The sequence below is a fragment of the Eumetopias jubatus genome, unplaced genomic scaffold (genome assembly GCF_037043125.1).
Source record: "Eumetopias jubatus isolate StellerSeaLion01/CBP00866 unplaced genomic scaffold, mEumJub1_p1.0 scaffold_9, whole genome shotgun sequence".
Taxonomy (NCBI): Eukaryota; Metazoa; Chordata; class Mammalia; order Carnivora; family Otariidae; genus Eumetopias; species Eumetopias jubatus.
The window spans coordinates 66,883,538-66,910,880 of record NW_028274815.1 but is presented as its reverse complement, the minus strand read 5'-3'; the positions used below and the strand labels follow the sequence as shown (position 1 = coordinate 66,910,880).

Here is a 27,343-nt window from a genome sequence, read left to right as displayed (position 1 = left end):
CAATTTTAGATGCTTTTCTTTGTAAACTACTAAAGTGTATTACATTCATCCTTTCACCCCCTCACCCCACCCCCGCCCCAGTTGGAAGCTGTTTTGCAGTTGTTAGCCTTTTCTGGACAACTCCAGTCTATAATTTCAGCAATGACTGTTCCAGGGCCAATTTGTGTGGCATCATTTGTGCTAAGGCCAAATGATCACTGTGTTCTTGAGTTCTTCAGTCCTTCTGTGGTATTCTTCTCGACTTGTTAGGTCTGCCTGGCTCTTACTGGTTTCTGTAAATTTGTGGTCATGCCCATGAGAGCCTTTCCCTTCTCCCCTCAACCTTCCATTTCTTTCTTTTTCTCTTTCTCTCCCTTTCTTTCCTATTAATTTGACAGAGTGCGAGTGAGCATGCGCACACAGGGGGAGTGGCAGGCAGAGGGAGAAGCAGACTCCCCACTGAGCAAGGAGCCTGATGCGGGACTTGATCCCAGGACCCCGTGATCACCACCTGAGCGGAAGGCAGACATTTAACCTTTCTAAAATATGGGCATCACTGACATAAACACATACTTTAATCTGGCCCTTATATCAGAAAAATTACTAGACAGAGTTCAACCTTTAGGAATGTGACTTCAAACTAGCTGTAATCTACCAGCTCTATCGGTGTTACTCGAGACATTTTTGACAAACAGCTCACAGGAAAGGCCCACAAAAATTGTGTTTTATTTTTCCCCTAAAGAAAACTACCACCTTTTGTGTTTTTATAAGTTAATTTTGTTTTCAAATAAAAAAACTGCCCTTGTTTTAAGAGTGAAATAGTGCGAAAAATAACAAACAGCAGCCTCCCCTCTTCAAACCGTCCCATCCTACTCTTCAACAGTTGTTTTAATGATTTCTTTGGGTGTTCCTTTGAATTTCTAAAAAATGTCCTTAAAGTATACTTCAAGTATAAAGTATATATATATCTCTATTGACGTTCTATTATGATAGATGAATAGGTAACTCTGTTACACTGCTTCTACCACACTTAGCTTTCCTCATTCCCCAGTGTGTCTGTGTCTGACTTTGGGTTAAATGAATCAGAAGTCAGTTTTTACATTCTGAGATCTCCGCGTTCACTGTTAGGTGAGTGGTCTGTTCCCCAAGAATATACTTGTGAGCCTTTGGGAAGGCTATCCTTGCAGGTCCCTGTAACTTGCCTCCCGTCTCCTTTTCTTTTTTCTTTTTTCTTTTTTTTTTTAAAGATTTATTTTAGAGAGAGTGCACACCCGAGAAGTGTGCCAGGGGAAGGGGCAGAGGCAGAGGCAGAGGGAGAGGGAGAGAATCTCAAGCCGACTCCACACTGAGTACAGAGTCCATTGTGACCTCCATCTCCGGACACTGGTATCATGATCCAAGCCGGAATAAAGAGTCGCTCAACCGACTGAGACCCCCAGGCACCCCTTTTTCTTTTAAGCTTGGGAGGGGGTACAGCTGTTCTTCATCCTTCTGAGAAGCCCCCAGGGAGGAATCTGGCTCCAGTTTTTGTCTCCTTTTTATAATTTGGTGATACTTAATGATATTTGATTGTCAGTTATATACAGTTGGCAAACTTTTACCCCCAAATCCAGTTATATTTTATCAAAAACACTTTATTAGAAGATTTTTATTTAGGGGGCCTGGGTGGCTCAGTGGTTAAGCAACTGCCTTCAGCTCAGGTCATGATCCTGGAGTCCCGGGATCGAGTCCCGCATCGGGCTCCCTGCTCAGCAGGGTGTCTGCTTCTCCCTCTGACCCTCCCCCCTCTCGTGCTCTCTGTCTCTCATTCTCTCTCTCTCATAAATAAAACCTTTAAAAAAAGATTTTTATTTATTTATTTGACACAGAGACACAGCTAGGAATGGAACACAAGCAGGGGGAGTGGGAGAGGGAGATGCAGGCTTCCCGCAGAGCAGGGAGCCCGATGTGGGGCTTGACCCCAGGACTCTGGGATCATGACCTGAGCTGAAGGTAGACGTTTAACGACTGAGCCACTCAGGTGCCCCTCAAAAACACTTTTTAAAAACATTTTATTCTAGAGAGCGTGAGAGAGAGCACACAGTGGGGGGAGTGGGAGAGAGAGAATCTCAAGCAGATTACATGCAGAGTTCAGAGACCAACATGGGGCTTGATCTGAGGACCTCAAGATCATGAGCTGAAATCAGGAGTCCGATGCTTCACTGAGCCACCCAGATGCCCCCAAAACACTTTTTGCCATAGACCAGACATAATCTCTCTGATGGGTGGAAGCATATTCACATCTCTGGCTAGATTTTTGGAAAAGTCTTGAGAACGGTGATTCTGAATGGGGGATTGGAGAAGGAAAGGTTAGGATTTGGACAAGCCGCAGGAAGGAGGTTATGTCTTTTATATTCTTGGTCTCTTGACTTTATCTGAAGCTTCTGAACTCCTGGAATGGAAAACAGTTACGCAGTCAGGGTTAACCTTTTACTGCTCCTCTTCCTATAGGTTGTTAGTGAGGGGAGTGGAGCAGTTACATGAGGCTGAGCATGCTGGCTTTTGAAGCTTATGGATGGGTCTTGTATTCCCAAGGTTTCCTGCTGGCTTTCCTTCATGTCTGCTCTGTACCAGCCCCTACTACTTAAAAGAACTATAAAGATACAGGAGCTCAGTTTTCAGTCACAAGTGTCCTTCTCACACTGAAGATAGCAATTAGAATAGGAAATATTGTAGAAGGACGAGTTGATTGTTTCCTATCTATTGAGAGTTTTCATTTCCGATGACCGAATTTATAAAAAATAAGTAACTTTAGCTGCCAGGAATTTTTCTTTGCATAAATTGAGCAAACTCTTGGTGTCACTTGTGGTTATGTAAGAATTGCAATGTGTTAGTGGTTGCTAAATATGTTATTACCCTGCTGGAGAGCAACAGTGCAGTTTCTTTGTTTGTGAAGGTCAGTTTTCATGAGTAGAGGAATTATAAACAAAATTAACCAGGGAACTTAATTTTATTTCATGTAAGAGATTTCTTCACCCCTTAAGTTAGTGATTCTAAAAATCTGAACTGGAAAATTTAATAATAGACTAAGTAGATCTAAGCCTCTTTGGAAGTTAGACTTGTCAATTCTATTTTTGGTTTCTTAGGAAACAAGTTAAAAACAGCTTTTTAGGCCTTAATACATTTCTAATTACATTTCTTCTCTTTTGAGAAGCTTGTTTTTCTTAAAAAAGGTCCTGAGCTCTTTGTACTAAGAGGAGTATTGGTTTTAAAAATTCATATTCCCTCCAACCATACTCATTAAAAATATATGTAAATGTTTGCAAAGGGATAACACAAAAGTCCTATATTTTAAGTAAAGCTTTTTACATTGAAGTTGAGTATGATCATGTGTTTTTATTTATGAACACATTTGTAGCAATTGCAGTGATGGCCTGGGTTAAATTTCTTTTATCTCCCCAAATCTGCAACACCCAAGAGTGTCTATAACCCATGGTAGTGAATGGGTGTGGAGACAAAGTCAGCTTCCCCTTGTGGACTAGGAACAGTGAGCTGGAGTTGGTGGGGTGGGGGGGGTGCGTGGGGAACTGCCCTGCAGTCAGCCCTCGGCTCCTCCGTCTGTAGTTGGTAGTTCGTGGACCTCGCATGTAGCAAGGCTTACATATTACCTTGACTGATGTCCACTGAGTTGCTCACATCATTTCCAGACACTTTAGAGATGAAAAAGCCAAAGGCAGAGGGTAATTTTGCAGATGAGTCGCTGCCTCTTTTGGGAGTGTGAAAGGAGGGAAATGGTGCAAACTCTCAGCCTGTCTGCCATGGTGACACTGTGGCTTTGACATTGGCCAAGTGGTGGTTACTAATGACTCTTCAGCTGCTCTCACCAAGTTCCAGGGAGATTGTTAGTGTCCCTGACAATCTCTAGAGGCATGGGGAGTACATACGCTTTTCTATCCCCTTCTCCCCATTGGCCATGCACCTACTCCATTGGCCATCTTCTTGCTCCCCAAATACTGAAAGTTTGGAGGGTCCCCATCTTCACAAGGTTATTCCCTTGTCATTTAGTGCTCCATTCAAGTATCCCTTCCTCAGGGACGTTTGTGGGGCACTCCATCTAAGTAGGCCTGGTGTCGCTTTCTGTCACCCTAGCCTTATTTTCACCACAGCACGTAGTGTCATTGGGTATTTTTGTGTTTGTTTTCCTCTGTCTCCTTCCAGAATCTAAGCTCCATGAGAATTGAGCTTATATTCTGGCTGGTTCAATGGTATATCCCCATTATCAAGGGAAGGGTTTCAGCGATTTTTTTCCTGTAAAGGACCAGACAACAGGTATTTTAGGCTTCATGGGCCAACTAGTGTCTGTCACAATTACTCAACTTTTTTCTCATAGCTCAAAAACAGCCATAGACAACAGGTAAACAAATGAATGAAGTTGTGTTCCAATAAAGCTATATGGACACTGAAATCTGAATTTCACATAATTTTTATATGTCATGATTATTAGTCTTTTTTCTTAACCTTTTTTTTATTGGATAGCTTTATGTACTTATTTTTTAATGTTTTAATAAAATAGTCAAAATAAGCACTTGGCTTCCCAATATAATACATATTTTTAAATTCCAGTATAGTTAACATATGGTGTTATATTTGTTTTTGATGTACAATGTAGCTATTAAACAATTCTGTACATTACTCTGTGCTCATCATGATACGTGTACTCTTAATCCCCATCACCTATTTCATCCAATCCCCCACCCATTTCCCCTCAGGAACAATCATTTTGTTCTTTGTAGTCAAGAGTCTGTTTATTGGCCTATCTCTTTTTTCTTTGTTCATTTGCTTGATTTCTTAAATTCTATATGGAAGTGAAATCACATGGTATTTGTCTTTCTGACTTATTTCACTTAGCATTAGATCCGTCCATGTTGTTGGAAATGGCAAGATTTCGTTCTTTTATATGGCTGAGTAATATTCTGTTATATATAATCTGTTACATATATAATCTGTTATATATATAATCTGTTATATATATAATCTGTTATATATATATAATCCATTATATATATATACATATATATATCACATCACATCTTTATTCATTCATCTATCAATGGGCACCTGGGCTGCTTTTGTAATTTGGCTATTGTAAATAATGCTGTAGCCTTAACCTTTTTAATTTGTAAAAACCATTCTTGCTTGTGGGCTAGATACAAACAGATGGCAGGTCAGATTTTGCCCTCAAGCTATAGTTTCCTGACCCCGGATGAAGAACATCGATTAGCCAACACTTACTACAATTTTTTATAATGAATGAATTACTAAAGTAGAATGAAAGGGAAAAATTTTTACAGGAAGAAATCAATATATTTACTCTAAAATATAGAATGTGAAAATATTCTTATAAATCAATTCTGAATAAATATATTGTTCTAGAAGGATAAGAATAATATCCACTCTTTCAGTGTCCTAGATTTGGCCTGGCTAACAGAATACATGTTGCGAACTGAGTCTCAGTCATTTTAGACATGCACGACTCTTGTGTTCTTTCTGGTGAATAATGATAGCTATCAGGGGGGTGGTATGGTTAGTTACTCTCACACACTTGCTACCAGTAATAACAGCAGGTTTCAGGCAAAACTCAGGCACACATGCAGGTTTTTATTAAGTATTCATTAGCAAGTAGCCCAAAGCAGTTCATTCAAACTTTCTATAAACCCACTGGAATTCCAGTGCCCTGTTCTTGGAAGTGCGTTGACTTTATCTCGTATGCAAAGTGTATTAAAGACAGACATTACGTTCTCAGGGCAAAAAAAAATCTTGTAGTGACAACTCCTCTAAAACCAGTAGTTCATATGGACCAGTTACAGAGTCAAACCCCTCATGTCATCCCTAATAGTACATGTTATAGATCACTGTTTTATACTATATTTGTGCAGAGATAGAGGAAGTTTTCTAAGCCATTTGAGCTAATCCACATACTTTGAATACTTTAATTTCACCAGTGATAACTCATTTTGAACGTTTGTCATGCCAGTGAACAAGTCACCAATTCATCAGTAAAAACTGGTTTGTGATAAAATAGCGACTAGGTAGCAAAGTGGCATTCATTGGTGTGAATAGCAGAAGGATGTGTAGAAGCTGCCTCAGGAATGTTGTCTTTTTTATAATGTCAACTGACCGCTCTGGACTGTGATTCTTGATAGCAAGTTACCTGACCAGTCCCAGCCCTTAAAGTTAAAGTAACTGGCATCGACTTACTGTCACCCTGATCATACTGAAGTGGGAACAGACTTTGTAACAACAACCCGTGCCCTCAGTCCTTACACCATCCAATGGAATGTGTAGCCAGGGGCACCAACCTTCTTTCCTGTACATGTGCATCACAGTGAGGATTAATAGAATTACAAGGGAAGGGGAAGAGAAATATTTGTTGTAAGTTTTGTAGATGTATGTAGTGACTACACAACAGCAGCTCTCCAGCATTGCCAGACCTGGTGTGCTTCACCCTCTCTCGGGGGTTTCTTCTATCCCTGCTCAGTCTGTAAGCAGTCACTTAGCGTGGTCACCCCATTTGAGTGTGCCATCTCTTCCTTGGAAGGACCATCACTGATGCAAAGATGAGCGGAAAGCATTACCCACGTCTTAAATATTCTTCTAAAACGGGATTTTTATTGGCCGTGTGAAATTCTGTCACATAGACTTCAAGTGTTTTTCGAGCTAGTTCTCTATTGTTGAAGTGTATATACAGTGTTATACTGATGTTTATCATGATACATCAAAGCATTTATGGTACCATGAAAAACTCCCAATAAACACATTTTTAAATGTTTACTCTGTTATGAACAAAGCATAAAGCTTGAGTTGTTCATTGAATAGTGACAAGAGATTTGCTCTAATCCTTCTGGTTTGTTTTATGTAGTGTTTGTAATGACAAAGAAGTGTATTTTCAAGATAGTTGGCTGGCTGTACTCTGTCCTCTATAGAATAAAGCAAGGCTGAGGCCCAGACCCACAACTGCAAGTTCTTTAATTCTGGGCCCTTAGAAAGGTTGAACTGATTGGTGGAAATAACATTTTTACTTGAATCTGAGATTTTTTTTTTTCTGTGTTCTGGGCCAGCCTTTGTTTGGATAATGGATTAGGTGAACTTTTTATGTTCCTTGTGTGCTCATAATTCTAGAAAAAAATAAACATATAGTGGAAAAGATTTGAAAGAGAATATAGTTTGATGATCATGTAGCTTGTGTAGGAATAGTGCCACATTTGAAAACAGTGAGAGTAGAATTTTAATCAAGGAGTAGGAGACAAAGGAACCATGTGCTCTTAAACTCTGGGCTGCTATTTCTCCACCTTATTAGCTTACCCTGTATACATTCTCTTTACTTAGGTTAATTTCCCCCTAGTTTTAAAAAAAATCACTTGTCTTTTCCTTCCTTCATTCAGTGCATTCAAAAAATATTCATTGAGCACCTACCATGTTGTAGGCACAAGGCTATGGCTGTGAACAAGCTGGATAAATTATCTATTTGCATACCCTGACATCTCTCAGGGGAGTTGGATAATTAATAAGTACACAAATAAGATAATCGTGAATGACAAAAAGGAGATATATATAGGATGATGGAGAGTAAATGAGGTAGGGCACTTTAGGTTGGATGGTCAGGTGGAAGGCCAAACTCATTTTGTCACAGAAGTTAGCACCCTAGAATGGAATGAGGGAGTCAAATGGGGACCTGCCTTCAGGACCTTTGGCAAATTCTTCAACCTCTCAGAACACCTTGACAGCCTGAAGATAATGATGTCTACAGTAGTTAAAGAGTTAGAGAAAATTCCTGACACTGTGAGCATTATTTTCTGTCAGGGAGGCCACAAATGAATATTAATTTCCTTGTTAAAACTCTTAAAATTGGGGGACCTGGGTGGCTCAGTCGTTAAGCGTCTGCCTTTGGCTCAGGTCATGATCCCAGGGTCCTGGGATCAAGCCCCGCATTGAGCTCCCTGCTTGTCGGGAAGCCTGCTTCTCCCTCTCCCACTCCCTGTGCTTGTGTTCCCTCTCTGACTGTGTCTCTGTCAAATAAATAGAAAAAAATCTTAAAGAAAAAAAACTCTTAAAATTATATATAATCTGAATTCTATAATATCCATTTTCCAATGATCTGACTTCAGAAAACTCTTCTGTACATCTTTGAATCAATTTAATACATCAAATATTTACTGGGCACTTACTGTGCACCTGTCCATGGTGACACATTATCACAAATGAAATAGACACCACCTCTGCCTTGTCAGAGGTCATTTGATGACCTTATCTGTGACTGACAAAGCTGTTTCTGATCACTGGTTCTCCTGACTAGTAGTGACAGTGCTTCACCCCACCGGTAGGCAAATTTCATGTTCAAATTTTGTTGTGGTTGTGAAATGAAATAAACATGTACAAAAACTGTATAAAACATGGGCTATAAATCTTAAAATCTGATGAGTCCTGTCTTACAAAATGCTTATTTATGTGCCAATAATAAACCTCTGTTCCTCCACCAAAAAGAACAAAGGAAACAGAAAAACAGAAGATAACATCTATGACCACCATTTGCTGCCCAGACAGCCTTACTTCTGAATTGCGTCGGGCTTGGAGGAAAAGAACTGGGGTGTAGTCATGTGAAGTCCTACAACTGGCAATGACTCTGAATCTTGAGCAATTTATCCAATTGGGAGTTGGTGGGGAGTTGTGTGTATTTTTGTTGGTTTTGGATTATCATTTATATATAGTGGTGTCCACACTGGTACAGACCCAAGTTCCCTGGAACTTGCCAGGGAGTACTGGCCACCTAGTTCTGGAAGGACTTCATATGGAAAGGACAAAGAATATATTAAGCTAACATCAAAATGATATTGGCAAAATACCAAAGGCAAATCCAGTTCAAGGTATGAACAAGATAGGGATATCTGCTCTCACCACCACTGAATCCTGATTTGAGAGTTTAAGGTAATATAATAAAAACAAAAGATATACCAAACTTGTGAAGCAGGAGATAGGATTATCACTATTTGCCTTTTTTTATTACGTTATGTTAATCACATACATTACATCATTAGTTTTTGATGTAGTGTTTCATGAATCATTGTTTCTGTATAACACCCAGTGCTCCATTCAGTACGTGCCCTCTTTAATACCCATCACCAGGCTAACCCATCCCCCCAACCCCCCTCCCCTCTAGAACCCTCAGTTTGTTTCTCAGAGTCCATAGTCTCTCATGGTTCATCTGTCCTTCCGATTTCCACCCCCCTTCATTTTTCCCTTCCTACTATCTTTTTTTTAACATAAAATGTATTGTTTCAGAAGTACAGATCTGTGATTCAACAGTCTTCCACAATTCACAGTGCTCACCATAGCACATACCCTCCACAATGTCCATCACCCAGCCACCCCATCCCTTCCACCCCCCACCACTCCAGCAACCCTCAGTTTGTTTCCTGAGATTAAGAAGTCCTCATATCGGTGAGGTCATATGATACATGTCTTTCTCTGATTGACTTATTTCACTCAGCATAATAACCTCCAGTTCCATCCACATCGTTGCAAATGGCAAGATTTCATTCCTTTTTATGGCTGCATAATATTCCATTGTGTGTGTGTGTGTGTGTGTGTGTGTGTGTGTGTGTACGTACACCACATCTTCTTTATCCATTCATCTGTCAATGGACCTCTTGTCTCTTTCCACAGTTTGGCTATCGTGGACATTGCTACTATAAACATCAGGCTGCACATATCCCTTTGGATCCCTACATTTGTATCTTTGTGATAAATACCCAGTAGTGCAATTGCTGGGTCATAGGGTAGATCTATCTTCAACTTTTTGAAGAAACTCCATACTGTTTTCCAGAGTGGCTGCACCAGCTTTCATTCCCACCAACAGTGTACGAGGGTTCCCCTTTCTCCGCATCCCCACCAACATCTGTCATTTCCTGACTTGTTAATTTTAGCCATTCTGACTGGTGTGAGGTGGTATCTCATTGAGGTTTTGATTTGGATTTCCCTGGTGCCGAGCAATGTTGAGCACTTTTTCTTGTGTCTGTTGGCCAGTTGGATGTCGTCTTTGCAGAAATGTCTGTCCATGTCTAATGCCCATTTCTTGATTGGATCATTTGTTCTTTGGTGTTGAGTTTAAGAAATTCTTTAAAGATTTTGGATACTAGCCCTTTATCTGATATGTCATTTGCAAATACCTTCTCCCATTCTGTCGGTTGTCTTTTGGTTTTGTTGACTGTTTCCTTTGCTGTGCAAAAGCTTTTATCTTGATGAAGTCCCAATAGTTCATTTTTGCCTTTGCTTCCCTTGCCTTTGGCGATGTTTCTAGGAAGAAGTTGCTGCGGCTGAGGTCGAAGAGGTTGCTGCCTGTGTTCTCCTTTAGGATGTTGATGGACTCCTGTCTCACATTGAGGTCTTTCAACCATTTGGAGTCTATTTTTGTGTGTGATATAAGGAAATGGTCCAGTTTCATTCTTCTGCATGTGGCTGTCCAATTTTCCCAACACCAATTGTTGAAGAGACTGTCTTCTCTCCATTGGACATTCTTTCCTGCTTTGTCGAAGATGACTTGACCATAGAGTTGAGGGTCCATTTCTGGGCTCTCTATTCTGTTCCATTGATCGATGTGTCTGTTTTTGTGCCAGTACCATACTGTCTTGATGATGACAGCTTTGTAATAGAGCTTGAGGTCCAGAATTGTGATGCACCAGCTTTGCTTTTCTTTTTCAACATTCCTCTGGCTATTCGGGGTCTTTTCTGGTTCCATACAATTTTTAGGATTATTTGTTCCATTTCTTTGAAAAAAGTGGATGGTATTTTGATAGGGATTGCATTGAATGTGTAGATTGCTCTAGGTAGCATTGACATCTTTACAATATTTGTTTTTCCAATCCATGAGCATGAAACGTTTTTCCCTTTCTTTGTGTCTTCCTCAATTTCTTTCATGAGTGTTCTTTAGTTTTTTGAGTACAGATCCTTTGCCTCTTTGGTTAGGTTTATTCCTAGGTATCTTATGGTTTTGGGTACCATTGTAAATGGAATCGACTCCTTAATTTCTCTTTCCTCTGTCTTGTTGTTAGTGTATAGGAATGCCACTGATTTCTGTGCATTGATTTTATATCCTGCCACTTTACCGAATTCCTGTATGAGTTCTAGCAGTTTTGGGGTGGAGTCTTTTGGGTTTTCCACATAAAGTATCATATCATCTGCAAACAGTGAGAGTTTGGCTTCTTTGCCGATTTGGATGCCTTTTATTTTTGTTGTCTGATTGCTGTGGCTAGGACTTCTAGTCCTATTTTGAATAGCAGTGGTGATAGTGGACATCCCTGCCGTGTTCCCGACCTTAGGGGGAAAGCTCTCAGTTTTTCCCCATTGAGAATGATATTCGCTGTGGGTTTTTCATAGATGGCTTTTATGATATTGAGGTATGTACGCTTTGTCCCTGTGTTCTGAAGAGTTTTGATCAAGAAAGGATGCTGTACTTTGTCAAATGCTTTCTCTGCATCTATTGAGAGGATCGTATGGTTCTTGTTCTTTCTTTGATTAATGTATTGTATCACACTGATTGACTTGCAGATGTTGAACCAACCTTGCAGCCCAGGGATAAATTCCACATGGTCATGGTGAATAATCCTTTTAATGGACTGTTGGATCCTATTGCCTATTATTTTGGTGAGAATTTTTGCATCCATGTTCATCAAGGATATTGGTCTGTAATTCTCCTTTTTGATGGGGTCTTCGTCTGGTTTTGGGATCAAAGTAATGGTGGCCTCATAAAACGAGTTTGGAAGTTTTCCTTCCATTTCTATTTTTTGGAGCAGTTTCAGAAGAATAGGTATTAATTCTTCTTTAAATGTTTGGTAGAATTCCCTGGAAGCCCTCTGGCCCTGGGCTTTTGTTTTTTGGGAGATTTTTGATGACTGCTTCAATTTCCTTAGTGGTTATAGGTCTGTTCAGGTTTTCTATTTCTTCCTGGTTCAGTTTTGGTAGTTGATACATCTCTAGCAATGCATCCATTTCTTCCAGGTTATCTAATTTGCTGGCATAGAGTTGCTCATAATATGTTCTTATAATTGTTTGTATTTCTTTGGTGTTGGTTGTGATCTCTCCTCTTTCATTCATGAATTTATTTATTTAGGTCATTTCTCTTTTCTTTTTGATAAGTCCAGCCAGGGGTTTATCAATCTTGTTAATTCTTTCAAAGAACCAGCTCCTAGTTTCGTTAATCTGTTCTACTGTTCTTTTGGTTTCTATTTCATTGATTTCTTCTCTGATCTTTATTATTTCTCTTCTCCTGCTGGGTTTAGGCTTTAATTTGCTGTTCTCTCTCCAGCTCCTTCAGGTGTAGGGTTAGGTTGTGTATTTGAGACCTTTCTTGTTTCTTGAGAAAGGCTTGTATTGCTATATACTTTCCTCTTAGGACCACCTTTGCTGCATCCCAAAGATTTTGAACAGTTGTGTTTTCATTTTCGTTTGTTTCCATGAATTTTTTAAATTCTTCTTTAATTTCCTGATTGACCCATTCATTCCTTAGTAGGCTGCTTTTTAGCCTCCATGTTGAGTTCTTTCCAACTTTCCTCTTGTGATTGAGTTCTAGTTTCAAAGCACTGTGGTCTGAAAATATGCAGGGAATGATCCCAATGTTTTGGTACCAATTGAGACCTGATATGTGACCTAGGATGGGATTTATTCTGGAGAATGTTCCATGGGCACTAGAGAAGAATGTGTATTCTGTTGCTTTGGGATGGAGTGTTCTGAATATATGTGAAGTCCATTTGGTCCAGTGTGTCATTTAAAGTCTTTATTTCCTTGTTGATCTTTTGCTTAGATGATCTGTCCATTTCAGTGAGGGGGGGTGTTAAAGTACCCCTCTATTATTGTATTGTTGTCGATGTGTTTCTTTCCTTTTGTTATTGCCTCATATAATTGGCTGCTCCCATGTTAGGGGCATAGATATTTACAATTGTTAGATCTTCTTGTTGGGTAGACCCTTTAAGTAGGATATAGTGTCCCTCCTCATCTCTTATTATAGTCTTTGATTTAAAATCTAATTTGTCTGATAGAAGGATTGCCACCCCAGCTTTCTTTTGGTGTCCATTAGTATGCTAAATCATTTTCCACCCTCTCACTTTCAATCTAGGGGTGTCTTTGGGCCTAAAATGAGTCTCTTACAGACAGCATATCAATGGGTCTTGTTTTTTATCCAATCTGATAGCCTGTGTCTTTTGACTGGGGTATTTAGCCCATTTACATTCAGGGTAACTATTGAAAGATATGAATTTAGTGCCATTGTATTGCCTGTAAGGTGACTGTTACTGTCTATTGTCTGTGTTCCTTTTTGGTCTGTGTTACTTTTAGGCTCTCTCTTTGCTTAGAGGACCCCTTTCAATATTTCTTGTAGGGTTGGTTTCGTGTTTGCAAATACCTTTAGTTTTTGTTTGTCCTGGAAGCTTTTTATCTCTCCTTCTATTTTCAATGACAGCCTAGCTGGATATAGTATTCTTGGCTGCATATTTTTCTCATTTAGCACTCTGAATATATCATGCCAGTCCTTTCTGGTGGGCCAGGTCTCTGTGAATAAGTCTGTTGCCAATCTAATGTTTCTACCATTGTAGGTTACAGATCTCTTGTCACGAGCTGCTTTCAGGATTTTCTCTTTGCCTCTGAGACTCATAAGTTTTACTACTAGATGTCGGGGTGTGGACCTATTTTTTTTTTTTTGAGAGGGATTCTCTGTGCCTCCTGGATTTTGATGCCTTTTTCCTTCCCCATATAGGGAAGTTTTCTGCTATAATTTGCTCTAATATACTTTCTGCCCCCCCTCTCTCTTTGTTCTTCTAGGATACCAATTATTCTAATATTGTTTCATCTTATGGTATCACTTATCTCTCGAATTCTGCCCTCGTGATCCAGTAGTTGTTTATCTCTTTTTCTCAGCTTCTTTATTTTTCATCATTTGGTCTTCTATATCACTAATTCTCTCTTCTGCCTCATTTATCCTAGCAGTTAGAGCCTCCATTTTTGATTGCACCTCATTAATAGCCTTTTTGATTTAGACTTGGTTAGATTTTAGTTTTTATTTCTCCCGAAAGGGTTTCTCTGATATCTTCCATGCTTTTTTCAAGCCCAGCTAGTATCTTTATAATCGTCATTCTGAAGTCTAGTTCTGACATCTTACTAATGTCCATATTGATTAGGTCCCTGGCAGTCGGTACTGCCTCTGTTGTTGTTGTTGTTGTTGTTGTTGTTTTGAGGTGATTTTTTCCATCTCGTCATTTCGTCCAGAGGAGAATAGATGAATGAGAGAACAAAATGCTAACAGGGTAACAACAACCCCCCAAAAATATACACTAAACAAATCAGAAGAGACCTGAAACCAGGGGAAAAGAAAGGGCAAGAAAGAAAAAAGGGGAAAAAAAAGAAAAAGTTAAAAAAAAATATCAAATATGATCAGGCTGGTGCATAGATCAGTGCCACACACTAGATTTTGGGTGTATTTTGGTCTGTTAGAAGAAAGTGCCTCCCAAAATTTTAAAAGATAGAAAAACATATATGTACAAAAATAAGGGTAAATATGAAGGGATGGAATATGACTAGAGATGAAAATTATAAAAGATTTTATAAAAGGAATTGATAAGAAGTTGGTTGAAAAAAGAAAGAGGAGTATTTAAAAAAAAAAGGGAGAGAATGTGATCAGGCAGGAGACTAGAACAAAGCCATACACTCGAGATTTCAGGTATATTTTGCTCTGTTAGAAGGAACTGTATCCCAAAATTTTAAAGAGAGAACAACTTATATACCAACAGTAAGGTTAACTACTATGAAGGGATAGAATATGACTCTAAAAATGAAAAATAAAAAATTTTTTAAAAAGATAAGATGGTTGAAAAGGGAAAAAGAAAAATTAAAGTAAAAAAAAATAATTTTGAAAGACTAACGAATCAGGGGGAAAAAAGCCATGAATTCTATGTGCAGTATTCCCCTAGCGCTGGAGTTCTGCCATTCTCATTGATCAGTAAACTTGGTCTTGGCTGGCTGTTCTTGCTGATCTTCTGGGGGAGGGGCCTGTTGCCGTAGTTCCCAAATGTCTTTGCCGGAGGCAGAATTGCCCCGCCCTTGCCGGTCCAGGCTAAGTAATCTGCTTGGGTTTTCTCTCGGGATCTTTTGTTCCCTGCAAGATTTCCGTAGGGCTTTGGAGGACAAGAGTGAAAATGGTGGCCTCCCAATCTCCACCCGGAGGAGCCGAGAACTTGGGCCCCGCTCCTCAGTGTGCCCCCAGAGAAAAGCAGTCAGTCACTCCTGTCTCCCTGGTCTCCGGCCACACTCCGTGCTCACCCAGCCTGTGACCGAGCGTTTCTGTCTCTGGCACCTGACCCTTTGTGGAGTCTCCAAACCCAGCAGATCCCCGCGGTATGCTCCCATGCCACTCCTTCTCGGGGAGGAAGGGGAGTCTCCCCGGCTCTGCTGCTTGCTGGGTCCCTGCTGGAGGAGCAGTGGCCCGACTGTGCCACGGATCACAGTTTATGGCAACCCTGAGCTGGGAGCCCGCCCCTTGGTTCCATCTCTGCAGCCAGCTTCCCCGCTCCAATGCCTGGGAGCTCTGCTGCACTCAGGCACTCCTGGTCTTTCTGTGACCCCGAGGGTCCTGAGACCCACTGTCCCGAGAGGGTTCCACCCCTGACTTAGCCACTGGAGTGACGTCCCTCAGTGGAGCAGACTTCTAAACCTTCCGATTTTGTGCTCCGCTGCTCTATCACTTGCCAGAAGCCACCGACGGATGCTCCCTCCCCCACCATCTATCTTCCCAAATATCGCCTCGGATTCGCTTCTCCGCATGTCCTACCTTCCAGAAAGTGGTTGCTTTTCTGTTCAGAGAGTTGCTGCTATTCTTTTCTTCGATCTTCTGTTGAGTTCGTAGGTGTTCAGAATGATTTGATCCCTATCCAGCTGAATTCCTGGGACCAGACAAAATTTAGGTCTCCTACTCCTCTGCCATCTTCTGCTATTTGCCTTTTATATCACTGCTTACCTAGAAAATTCACAAGAAGCAATAGAAAAATTACTGGAATTAGTAAGAGTTCATTAAGAGGGAAGATACAGGGGCACCTGGGTGGTTCAGTTCGTTAAGCATCTGCTTTTGGCCCAGGTCATGATCTAGGGGTCCTGGGACCGAGCCCCATATAGGGTTCCCCACTCAGCAGGGGAGTCTGCTTCTTTGTCTCTGCCCCTACCCCAGCTTGTGCTCATGCTCTGTTTCTCTCTCAAAAAAAAAAAAAAATATATATATATATATATATATAATAGAGAAGATAAAAAATGAATTTGCAAAATTAAGTACCTACCTTAGATTTCAGTGTAAATTTTATTGACTGCCAGCATTTTTTCTTAAGAGAATCACCCTTGATCCCCTCCATGTGACCCTGCCCAGTCCCAGATACAGGGAAGGGTATGAGATGTTGCTGGGCTTGTCATGACATCATATTCCCTGGGTACCATGACATGTCTGGGCGGGGCGGGGGGGGACCATATGCCCCAAGCAGGACTAATCAGAAATGCTGAAAGAGGAGCGCCTGGGTGGCTCAGTTGGTTAAGTGACTGCCTTCGGCTCAGGTCATGATCCTGGAGTCCCGGGATCAAGTCCTGCATCGGGCTCCCTGCTCAGCAGGGAGTCTGCTTCTCCCTCTGACCCTCTTCCCTCTTATGCTATCTCTTTCTCTCTCTCTCAAATAAATAAAATCTTTAAAAAAAAAAAAAAAGAAATGCTGAAAGAGCCCACCTTCTACTAGGACTGCATGGTCAGGAGATGACGGGATTGTCAAAAGCCATCCTACCCTAACACGATCATTTGATCCCTGGATCCAGCCATGACTAGGCCACATTACAACTTCAGAACAGGTCCTCCCCAGTCGTTGCAGGATTTGGGTGAGAGGACAAATGGAGGCCCACAAACCATGTGTTTCTATGTTGAATTTTAAATTAAGCTATGAAATAAAATGTTTTACCTCCCTACCTTGATAAACCTTCTAGTACAACAGAATTAAAAATGCAAATCAAAATTGTGGAACGGTGCTGTCTGTATGACAGTGAGTTGGCAAAAAATGAAAGTGATTGCATTAAATAATTATCATGCAAACCTGGGTATGCTGATCACCAGTCAGAATTTTAGGATGAGTACTAATATAAAATAACACATGAGTCATAATTCTACAAAATATATTTTCCTTACATTTTAGCAAAATCACTATTATGATCAATAATTTTTGTTCTCTCTACAGTAATCTAAAATATTTAAAAATGTAATTGTATTAAAAATGTACCTAATTGAATCAAAAATGTAAATTAAGACAGTTGCAAGAATTTGGAAGAATAAATGTTCTAATATATACTTTTTAAGTTATTTGAGAGAGAGAGAGACAAAGAGCACAAGTTGCGGGGAGGGAGAATCAGGCTCCCTGCTCGGAGCCCCACATGGGGCTCTGTCCCAGGACACTGAGATCATGACCTGAGCTGAAGTCAGATGCTTAACCAAATGAGGCACCCAGGCACCCCCTCTAATATATTTTCTAAAAATGTTATTTATTCCCTAAAATATTTAGGATTATCTAAAAAGTCATTTAAATAATGATTTAACTTTCTTTTGAAAATTTAATTTTATATTTTCATGAAAATAGAACTATTCTTAATTAGGAGCAGGGTCTGTCTCAAAAGTCACAGTTGGAAAATATTCAGAAAAAGTTGCTTTTTAATTTTGAGAACACAGGGCAAGAAGTGTGGAGAAATATTTTCCAGGGGGCTGAATAGTGTTAGTCACAAGAGTGGCTGTTCAGCATTACAGGTTGCATTTGTAACCTCTAAGTGTCACTTCCTGAGTAACAGGAACTCGTGCATTGTTTAATAAATGTATTTATTAGTGTCCTTTTTTGTGGGGGTGGGGGCCTGTAGAGTGGGAGGCCAGGGCAGGAGCCCTCTTATGTCAAAGGGTAGTACTCTCTAGGAGTTGGCAGTCACGTAAACCAGCAAACTTTCATACAACTATGTAGGAAATATAATGAAATAAGATCCCATTCATAATAGGACCTTAAATAAAAATTATCTGGAATTAGGTAGACTTAGGAAATACACACATGTATACTATATATATGAAGAAAACCACAAGCCCTTACTAAAATATATGTTAGAAAAGCAGAAAATTTGAATTAATGGGGAGAGGTGCTATGTCTTTGGATAAAAAGTCTCAAAATTATACAGATACCAATGTATTTAAAATTAAGGCATTTAAACAATTCTCATCGTAGTGAAAGTTGTGACTGTCTTCTCAATACCCATTCTATGACAGGTTTATGGATGCCCCTCATTAATCCAGGGAAATAATTTTAATCCTGTTTTTCTTAGTTGTGATGGATAAAAAAAGAGAGAACAGGTTGGTGACACAACTCGGGCTAATGGAGCACAGCAAGCAATTGCTGGTGGCTCCTGGTCTTCACCTGGCTGTCAGTGAGGATGCATTGGTTCAGGTTGCTTCTGGCAGCCATCCTACGTTCACGAGGAAACATAGCTGTAAGATGAACTTGACCCCATTTGGGTAGCAGAGCTGGAGGCTGAGAGATGGAAACACATGGGTTATTAATGACATGGAGGGGCCATTGTTTCAAGCAACACTGAAATTTGATCTGCTTTTGGATTCATAGTTGTGAACACCAATCAATTCCTTTATTGTTGTAATGTCTTTGAATTGGGCTTTCAGGGTTTTGCATCCCAGAGCATCTTAACTAATGTAGTCTTCATTATCTACCACGGATGTTTTTTTAATGAAATGAGAAAATACTTTTCAAACTTATGGGAAGGAATGAAAAATTTAAAATCGTACAGTAATGTTAGCGTGCAATACTAATCCAAATACATTAGTCAGGTCAATGAAAGAGAATAGGAAGGTCAGAAACAGACCCTAATGCATGCACTTCCTATATGATGAAGATGGATTATTTAATAGACAATGCTGAGACCATGGGTAACTATTAGAAGAATATTAGCTTCCTTCCTTCCTCCTATCTGGATTAAGAGTTGAACATAAAAGATTAAACCATTGAAGAAGTAGAAGAATATATAGATATGAAATATCTACATTGGAGTTAGTGAGGGCCTTATAAACTGAAAGACAAAATGTAAAGGATATATAGGGTAGACTTGAAGTGTTTAGAAATTTATATGCCAAGGGACACCATAAACAAAATTTATGGGCAAAAGGTAAATTGTTAAAATATAGCTAAATGATGTATGTTGTGAGTACAAAAAAACTCACAAATACAAATATTTGAACAAAACATTGCCTGAAAAAGTCCAAAGGGGGAAAAAATGGCCAGGTAGTTCACAAAAAGGAAATTATTGATCAGCAAATACATGCAAAAGGTTTAATATCCCTAGTAGTTACGGAATTTCAATTTAGAGAGCTTTTTCCCACCACCAAGTTGGCAAAGATTAAAAAGAATACTAGCACAATATCTGAATGAGCATGTATCCATATATATCAATACAGGGTGGCCAGCTACTCTTGCTTGGGAAAGTGCCCAAAGATAAAATATATCTAATAAATGAAACTTTGTTTTCTGTGTTTCCTGGAAGGTGTGTTCTGGTTTTGCTCAAGAGGCCAATTTTTCATTTAATAATAATTATGTGAACTTACACTACCATAAAAATTAACCTCATATTTTTTAGCCTATAATATAGGCTGGAATGTAGCCTGGAATGATCGACAACTATTATTACACAAATAGCACATTCTGTTGGAACAATGGCAGCAATTTATGTGTTTTGTAATTGTGTTGTTATTGTTGTCTATCTGCAAGTGATAAATAGTTGTAGATTAGAAAATAGTTGGTATTATGAATTTGCAGAAAATATAAACACTCCCATTTGCAATTCAGTTAAAGTTTGCTTTAAAATTACAGAGTAAGAGGTGCCTCAGTGGCTCAGTTGGTTAAGCAACCGACTTTTGATTTCTGCCCAGGTCTGGATCTCAGGGTTGTGAGATCAGGCCCCACATGGGGCTCCATGCTGGGCATGGAGCCTGCTTAAGATTTTCTCTCTCCCTCTTCTTCCGCACCCCCCCCCAAATAAAATAAAAAACAGAATAAAATACTTCTTTGTTTTGCTTTTATTTGTACTATGTTCAAAAAGAGGGGCGTTTGGGTGGCTCAGTCAGTTAGATGTGGGACTCTTGATTTCAGCTCAGGTCTTGATCTCAGGATCATGAGATCGAGCCCTGCCTCGGCTCAGTGCTGTTGGGCATGAACCTGCTAAAGATTCTCCCTCTTCCTCTTCCCTCCCTCCTGCCCCTGGTTTGCATTCACTCTCTCTCTCTAAAAAAAAAAAAAAAATAGGTTAAAACCCAGAGCTTTAAATAGGCATGATATATAAACCTCAAGGGTGATCATTTTTCACCCCACTGGCATTTTCTTTGGGAACACTATATAATGGCTTTTGGTCAATGCTCCAGGAAGACATCAATAATAACTGTACATTTTTATTGAGTTAAATCTTTTGTACAACCAGCCTCTTCATCCTTGAAGCATTTGATTCAAATCTTAAATGCACTTTTTTCTCATCAGGAAGTCCGTGCTCTAATTATATATAAAGATAAAATACATATAGAGTTGTACTTTCAACGTCAATGATTCTTATTTTCCTCAACATTTAATTTTGTTATTTCCTATATTTAATCTATTTACATGTTCTGTTAACATTTTTTCTTTTCCTGTTGCTTTGTAATTTACAATTGATTTATTTGTAAGTGTAATGTTTGATATTTCTACCTAGATATGAAAAATATTTAGGTTAGAAATGAATTATCTTCTTTGTAAACCTTTATACCTTATTAAAATGCTGTCCACACACTGGGTGCTCACTCAACTGTGATATCACTTAAAGTGTAAATATTCAGAGTTCACTAGTAAAAACTCTAGGAGCTATTTTAGGAAGTTGTATTTTCTGATAATGAATATTCAAATGGAAGTAGAGAAAGAAAGAGCCATATGCATTTGCTTGTTTGGGGGATCTCCCCAAACTAGGTCAGAAAAGAGACCTCCAAACTCTGGCTAAACTGCACCATGCTTTTTTTTTAGTTAAATTTTGATCTTCACTGCACCTGGCACGCAGTTGTCTACAGATTGATGACCCTCTAAGCCTTGTTAGTTCCTTTGGGAATGTCCTTGTTGTCAGGGGTGGAGTGTTGGTCCCTGTGTGCTTCCAACATGGAGGGCTACACTCTCCACAGACCGATTCAGTCAGCCTTTTGTGTACCTTCTCAGGTTCTTCTTTGGCATGATAATCAACTGAGAGATGCCATTTTACATATAGGTCCTTTGACATTCAGCTATCTATCATGACTATGGTTTGTAGGTTTAATCTCTTGCGTTAGTGTTAGGAATAGGTTTAGCTGCATGTCACAGAAAACCCAAGTAATTAGTACTGGCTGAAACAAAATAGAGCTTTGGTTTTCTTTTCTTGGGTAAGAAAAATCCAGACACATACAATTCAAGACTCACTTGGCAGTTTCTTTGTCATAAGGATCACAGACTCCATCCTTGAGGGCTCCTCAGAGTTGCAAGATGGCCCCCACAGCTTGGCTATAACATCCACGGCCCAGGCAGCGAGAAGGAAGAAGGGGCAAAGGTGAAAGGGCATGCTTCCTGGCTTAAAAGCATTTTCTCAGGAGCCCCATTCAGTGATTTGTGCTGTATTAGTCACAAGAAGGGATGGTAAATAAATTCTTTGAGCTGGGCATATTGGCATATCAATTAAAATTGGGGTTCTGTTACTAAGGAAGAAGGGCTAAGGGTGTATTATATGGGTGTCTAGAAGCTTCTGCCTCTTTTTGATATTTAACCCATTTTATTTTTAAGATTTGTCCTTTATTACCAAGTGAGCCATGGAGGTATGTCTCGTATGGTTTTGTTTCTGTGTGGTCAACATAAACAGACATTCTGTCAACACTTAATTTTCTTCTGATGGGATTATTCCAAAAAAATTTTTTAGAGGTTTGATGAATTACATTAAATATTTATGAGGCTCCTATAGTAATCAGGATATTGTGCTAGACAGTGTTTCTCAACTTTGACACTCTTGACATTTTGGCCAGATAATTCTTGATTGTGAGGGGGCTGTCCTGTGTGACATCCCTGGCCTCTTTCCACTAGATGCCAGTAATGGCTCCCAGTTGTGACAATCAAAATTGTCTCCACACACTGCCACATGTTCCCTGGGGGACAAGATCATCCCCACTAAGAACCACTGTGCCAGAAGATAGCCCCACATTTATTTACATTGCCTGTTTGGTTTCCTGTAAAAGCATGTCACTGTAGATTTTACTTGGTCACTGTTTGTTATGAACAGAGTAGTATTAGTTGATTTAATTTTTACTGTGTGCCAGGCACCAGGATGAGAACTCTACATATATTACCTGATGTAATCCTCTTAATGACACTGTATTAAAAGTATTAATGATGTTAGATAGTATTCTCACCCCCATGTGACAGATGAGAAAAAGGAGTTTTGGAGGTTATTTTAGCTTTGATTCCCCTGAGACCCTGGCTTAGGTGTGACTGATTGAATTGGGAGGCAGTCCCAGGAAGCAGTGATGGAGAAGGGAGAGTGAAACAGGGAAGGAAAAACAGCCAGTAAGCAATTGATGTTGAGCTGGGATCTGGCTACCACCAGGGCACTCTACCTCTAGAGACCTTTCGGAGGAGCCATGAAGAATGCATCTCAGAATTATTTCCCTTCCCTGTTTGCTAGGTTGGGAAGAGGCTGAGGAATGTCTCCCCTGACTCCCATTGGTTACCCCCAGGGGCAGGCACCTGCCTGCCTTTCACTAATACTCACAAAGACCCAGCTACTGTTCCCTTAAGGAGTTTGTTTTCTATCACTATGTAACAGCTTACTACAAGTTTAGTGGTTTTTTATTTATTTATTTATTTATTTATTTATTTATTTATTTATTTATTTATAAGATTTTATTTATGTGTCAGAGAGAGAGCAGACAAGCAGGGGGAGCTGCAGGGAGAGGGAGAAGCAGGCTCCCTGCTGAGCAGGGAGCCTGATGTGGGACTCGATCTCAGTTCCCTGGGATCATGACCTGAGCCAAAGGCAGAAGAGTAATGACTGAGCTACCCAGGCGCCCCAAATTTAGTGGTTTAAAACAACACCCATTTAGTAGCTCCCAGTTTTGTAGGTCAGATGTCTGACATGGCATTGCTGGGTTCTCTGCTCAAGGTATCACAAAGCTGGAAACCAGCTTCCTGTCACTCTTCAGGCACTGTGGAAAAATCCACTTCCAGTGCTTTCAGGTTTTTGGTAGAATCCAGTTCCTTGTGGTTGTAGGACTGGGATCCTCACATTTTTGCTGGCTATTTTCTGGGAGTCACTTTTAGCTCTTAGGAGCAATATGATCCACTCCATCTTTTAAAAAAAATCTTAATTCCACCATAGTTAAGGTAGAGTGTTATGTTAATTTCAGGTGTACAGTACAGTTTCAACAATTCCATATATCACCCAGTGCTCATCACTACAAGCGCACCCCATAATCCCCATCATTTCTGTTCACCCATTCCCATCCCCGCCGCCCCAATCATGAGTTTGTTCTCTATAGTTGAGAGTCTGTTTCTTGGTTTGTGTGTGTCTCTTTTTTTCCCCCCTTTGCTTGTTTGTTTTATTATTTACTTACTTTTTAATTTAAGTAGGCTCCATGCCCAGTGTGGAGCCCATTGCGGGGCTTGAACTCATGACCCTGAGATCAAGACCTGAGTTAAAATCAAGAGTTGGATGCTTAACCAACTGAGCCACCCAGGTGCCCCTGGTTTGTTTTTTAAATTCCACATATGAGTGGAATCATATGATCCACTCCATCTTTCAGCCAGCAACCATGCATAAAATCCTTTTCATGCTTCAAGTCTCTGACTTCCTCTTCTGCCACTTAAAGAAAACAATTTGTTGGTTTTTAGTATATTCACAAGATTGTGCAAGCATCATGACCACCTAATTGCAGAATGTTTTCCTCACTTCAAAAAGAAACCCATTAGTGGTCACTCCCCCTTCCCTTGTAGCCTCAAATCCTGGCAACTGCTAACCTATGCTCTGCCCCTATGATTTGCCTGTTCTGAACATTTACTATAAATGGTATCATACAATATGTGCCCTTTGGTGTCTGGCTTCTTTCTAGGTTCATTCGTGTTGTAGCATGGATCAGTACTTCATTCCTTTTTATGGCTGAATAATATTCCATTGTGTGACTTTACCACATTTGATTTATTCATTCATCAGTTGGTAGACATTTGGGTTGTTTCCTCTTTGGGCTGGTATGAATAACAATGCTATAAACATTCATGTGCATGGTATTGTGTGGACATAACTTTTTAGTTCTTTTGAGTATATTCCTAGGATTGGAATTGCTAAGTCATTTGGTAAATGTATATTTAACATTTTGAGGAGCAGCCAAACTGTTTCCTAAAGTGGCTGCACCATTTTACAAAGCAGTGCATGAGAGTTCTGAATTCTTCACATCCTCACCAGCACTCATTCTTGTCTTTTATTTTTTTTTTATAACAGACATCCTAGTGGGTGTGAACTGGTATCTCATTGTGGTTTTGATTTTCATTTCCCTGATGGCTAAAGATGTTAACATTTTCTCATGTGTTTATTAGCCCCTTGTATATACACTTTGAAGAAATGTCTATCTACATCCTTTGCCATTTAAAAAAATTCGGTTGCCTTTTATTCAGTTGTATGAGTTTTCTTATACCATATTGTGGATATTAGACCCCTATCAGATATAGAATTTGCAAATGTATTCCCATTTTCTGTAGACTCTTTTCATTTTCTTTTTTTTTTTTGTATTTTTTCTTTTTGTATTTTTTTAAGTAATCTCTATACCCAACATGTGGCTTAAACTCATGATGCTGAGATGAAGAGTCACACACTCTTCTGACTGAGTCAGCCAGGCACCCCTCCTTTCATTTTCTTGATAATGTCCTTTGAAACACAAAAATTTTTAATTTTTTTTAAGATTTTATTATTTATTTGAGACAGAGCAGGAGGGGAGGGGAGGGCAGAGGGCAGAGGGCACCTCCCCGCCAAGCAGTGAGCCCAATGCAGGACTCGATCCTCAATCCCAGGACCCTGAGACCATGACCCGAGGTGAAGGCAGACGCTTAACTGACTGAGCCACCCAGGCACCCACAAACATTTTTAATTTGATGATATCTGTGGTTCTTTTGTTGCTTGTGCTTTTGGTGTTACATGTAGGAAACCTTGCTTATTCCAAAGTCAGGAAGATTTACACCAGTTTTTTTCTTCTAAGAGTTTTGGGTGTATATTTTAGGGTATCTGGGTGGCTCAGTCAGTAAAGCATAGGACTCTTGATTTTGGCTCAGGTGTCACGATTCTGAGATGGAGCCCTGAGTTGGGCTCAGTGGGGAGTCTGCTTGACGTTCTCTCCCTTTCCCCCCAATTGCTCTCTCACAGCTTGCTTTCTGTCTCTAAAAATAAAAAATCTTTAAAAAATACTTCTTATTTTTTATTATTTTTTATAAACTCCACCCCCAATATGGGGCTCACATGACCCCAAGATCAAGAGTTGCATGCTTCACTGACTGAGCCAGCCAGGCACCCTGAGTTTTATAAGCTCTTATATTTTTAGTTAATTTTTACATATGGAATAAGGTTAGGAATCCAACTGCTTTCTCTTACAGATAAGTATTCAGTTGTCTCAACATCATTTGTTAGATGACTCTTTCCCAATTGAATAATCTTGGTACCCTTGTAGAAAATCAACTGATCATAGAGAGAGGCATATTACTAACTCTATTCCATTTGCCTATATGTCTCCATATGTCAGTACCACATTCTTGGTTACTGTAGAGTTATATTATATTTTGAAGTTGGGAAGTATGAGTCCTCCAACTAAGTCTTCATTTTCAAGGTTTTTGTTTTTGTTTTGTTTTGTTTTTGGCTATTATGGGCTCTTGAAATTCAGTGTGAATTTTAGGATCAGTTTGTCCATTTATGCAAAAAGAAGTTGGAATTTTATTGAAACTATAGATCAACTTCAAGAGTATTGACATATTAACAATATTAAGTCTTTCAATCCGTGAACATGAGATTTTTCCCATTTATTTAGGTCTTTAATTTCTTTCAACAGTACTGTGTAGTTTCTGGTGCATAGTCTTGCACTTCATTTGTTAAATTTATTCCTAACGTGTTCCTTTTGATTCTACTGTGAACATAACTGTTTTCTTAATTTCATTTTCACATTTTTCACTGCTAGTCTATAGAAACAACTGATTTTAATTTGATCTTGCCTTCTATGGCCTTACTGAATCCATTTATTCTAATAGTTTTTTAGTGGATTTCTTATGATTTTCTCTCTATATAATCATGTCATCTGCAGTTATAGAGATAGTTTGACTTCTTCCTGTCCTGTCTAGATGAATTTTATTTCTGTTTCTTGACTGATTGCCCTCGCTAGACTACTCTAGTACAATGTTGAACAGAAGTGTTGAGGTTGGGGCGCCTGGGTGGCTCAGTTGGCTAAGCGACTGCCTTCGGCTCAGGTCATGATCCCGGAGTCCTGGGATTGAGTCCCACATCAGGCTCCCGGCTCAGCGGGGAGCCTGCTTCTCCCTCTGACCCTCTGCCCTCTCATGCTGTTTCTCTCTCTCTCTCAAATAAATCAATAAAATCTTAAAAAAAAAAGTGTTGAGGTTGGACACCCTTACCTTATTGTTAAGGGACAGCTTTCAAGCTTTCACCACTAAGTGTGATGTTAGCTGTGGGTTTCTCGTAGATGTCCTTTGTTAGCTCGAGGAAGCTGCCTTCTAGTCCTAGTTTGTTGAGTGGTTTTTAGTCATCTCAGGGTGCTAGAATTTGTCAAAACTTTTTTCCTGCATCTGTTAAATTGATCACATGGTTTGTTTATTTTTCTAATACTATGGGATATTATGCTAATTGATTTTTTTAATATATTGAACCTGGAGTAATTTAATTCTCTTTTTCCTTCAAAAAAGGGTAAATGAGTGATCCATTTTCTGAATCCTTGTAAGTCTGAAATTTCTCTCATTCAAGTTACATACTATATATTGTCTGGAGGCAGGATTCTTGGAATGCAGTCCCTTTTTCTTTAAAGTTTATATACATCTTTCAGGGGCCAGTATGGTATATGAAAGATCCATTGCAGTCTGATTATTTTATCTTTATGAGTATCTCACAAAGAATCACAAAGAATACTCTTTGTGAGTATTCGCTTTCAAAGTCTCTAAAGCTTGATCTTTACTCTTGGAATTCAAAAACTTCACCATAATATGTTAATTGT

At 39.5% G+C, this 27,343-nt stretch overlaps 1 protein-coding gene across 3 annotated transcripts in view; it reads left to right on the top strand.

The window, feature by feature from the left end:
- ACYP2 (acylphosphatase 2) overlaps positions 1-27,343 on the top strand; it is a 162,096-nt gene that overhangs the window by 40,068 nt on the left and 94,685 nt on the right. The window contains exon 5 of one of the 3 annotated variants that reach the window (XM_088026536.1): positions 12,326-12,337. The exons of the other annotated variants lie outside the window; for them this stretch is intronic. Within the exon in view, the coding sequence (XP_087882662.1) occupies positions 12,326-12,337 (12 nt within the window). The remainder of the gene's footprint in view (positions 1-12,325; positions 12,338-27,343) is intronic. 3 annotated transcript variants of the gene reach the window in all.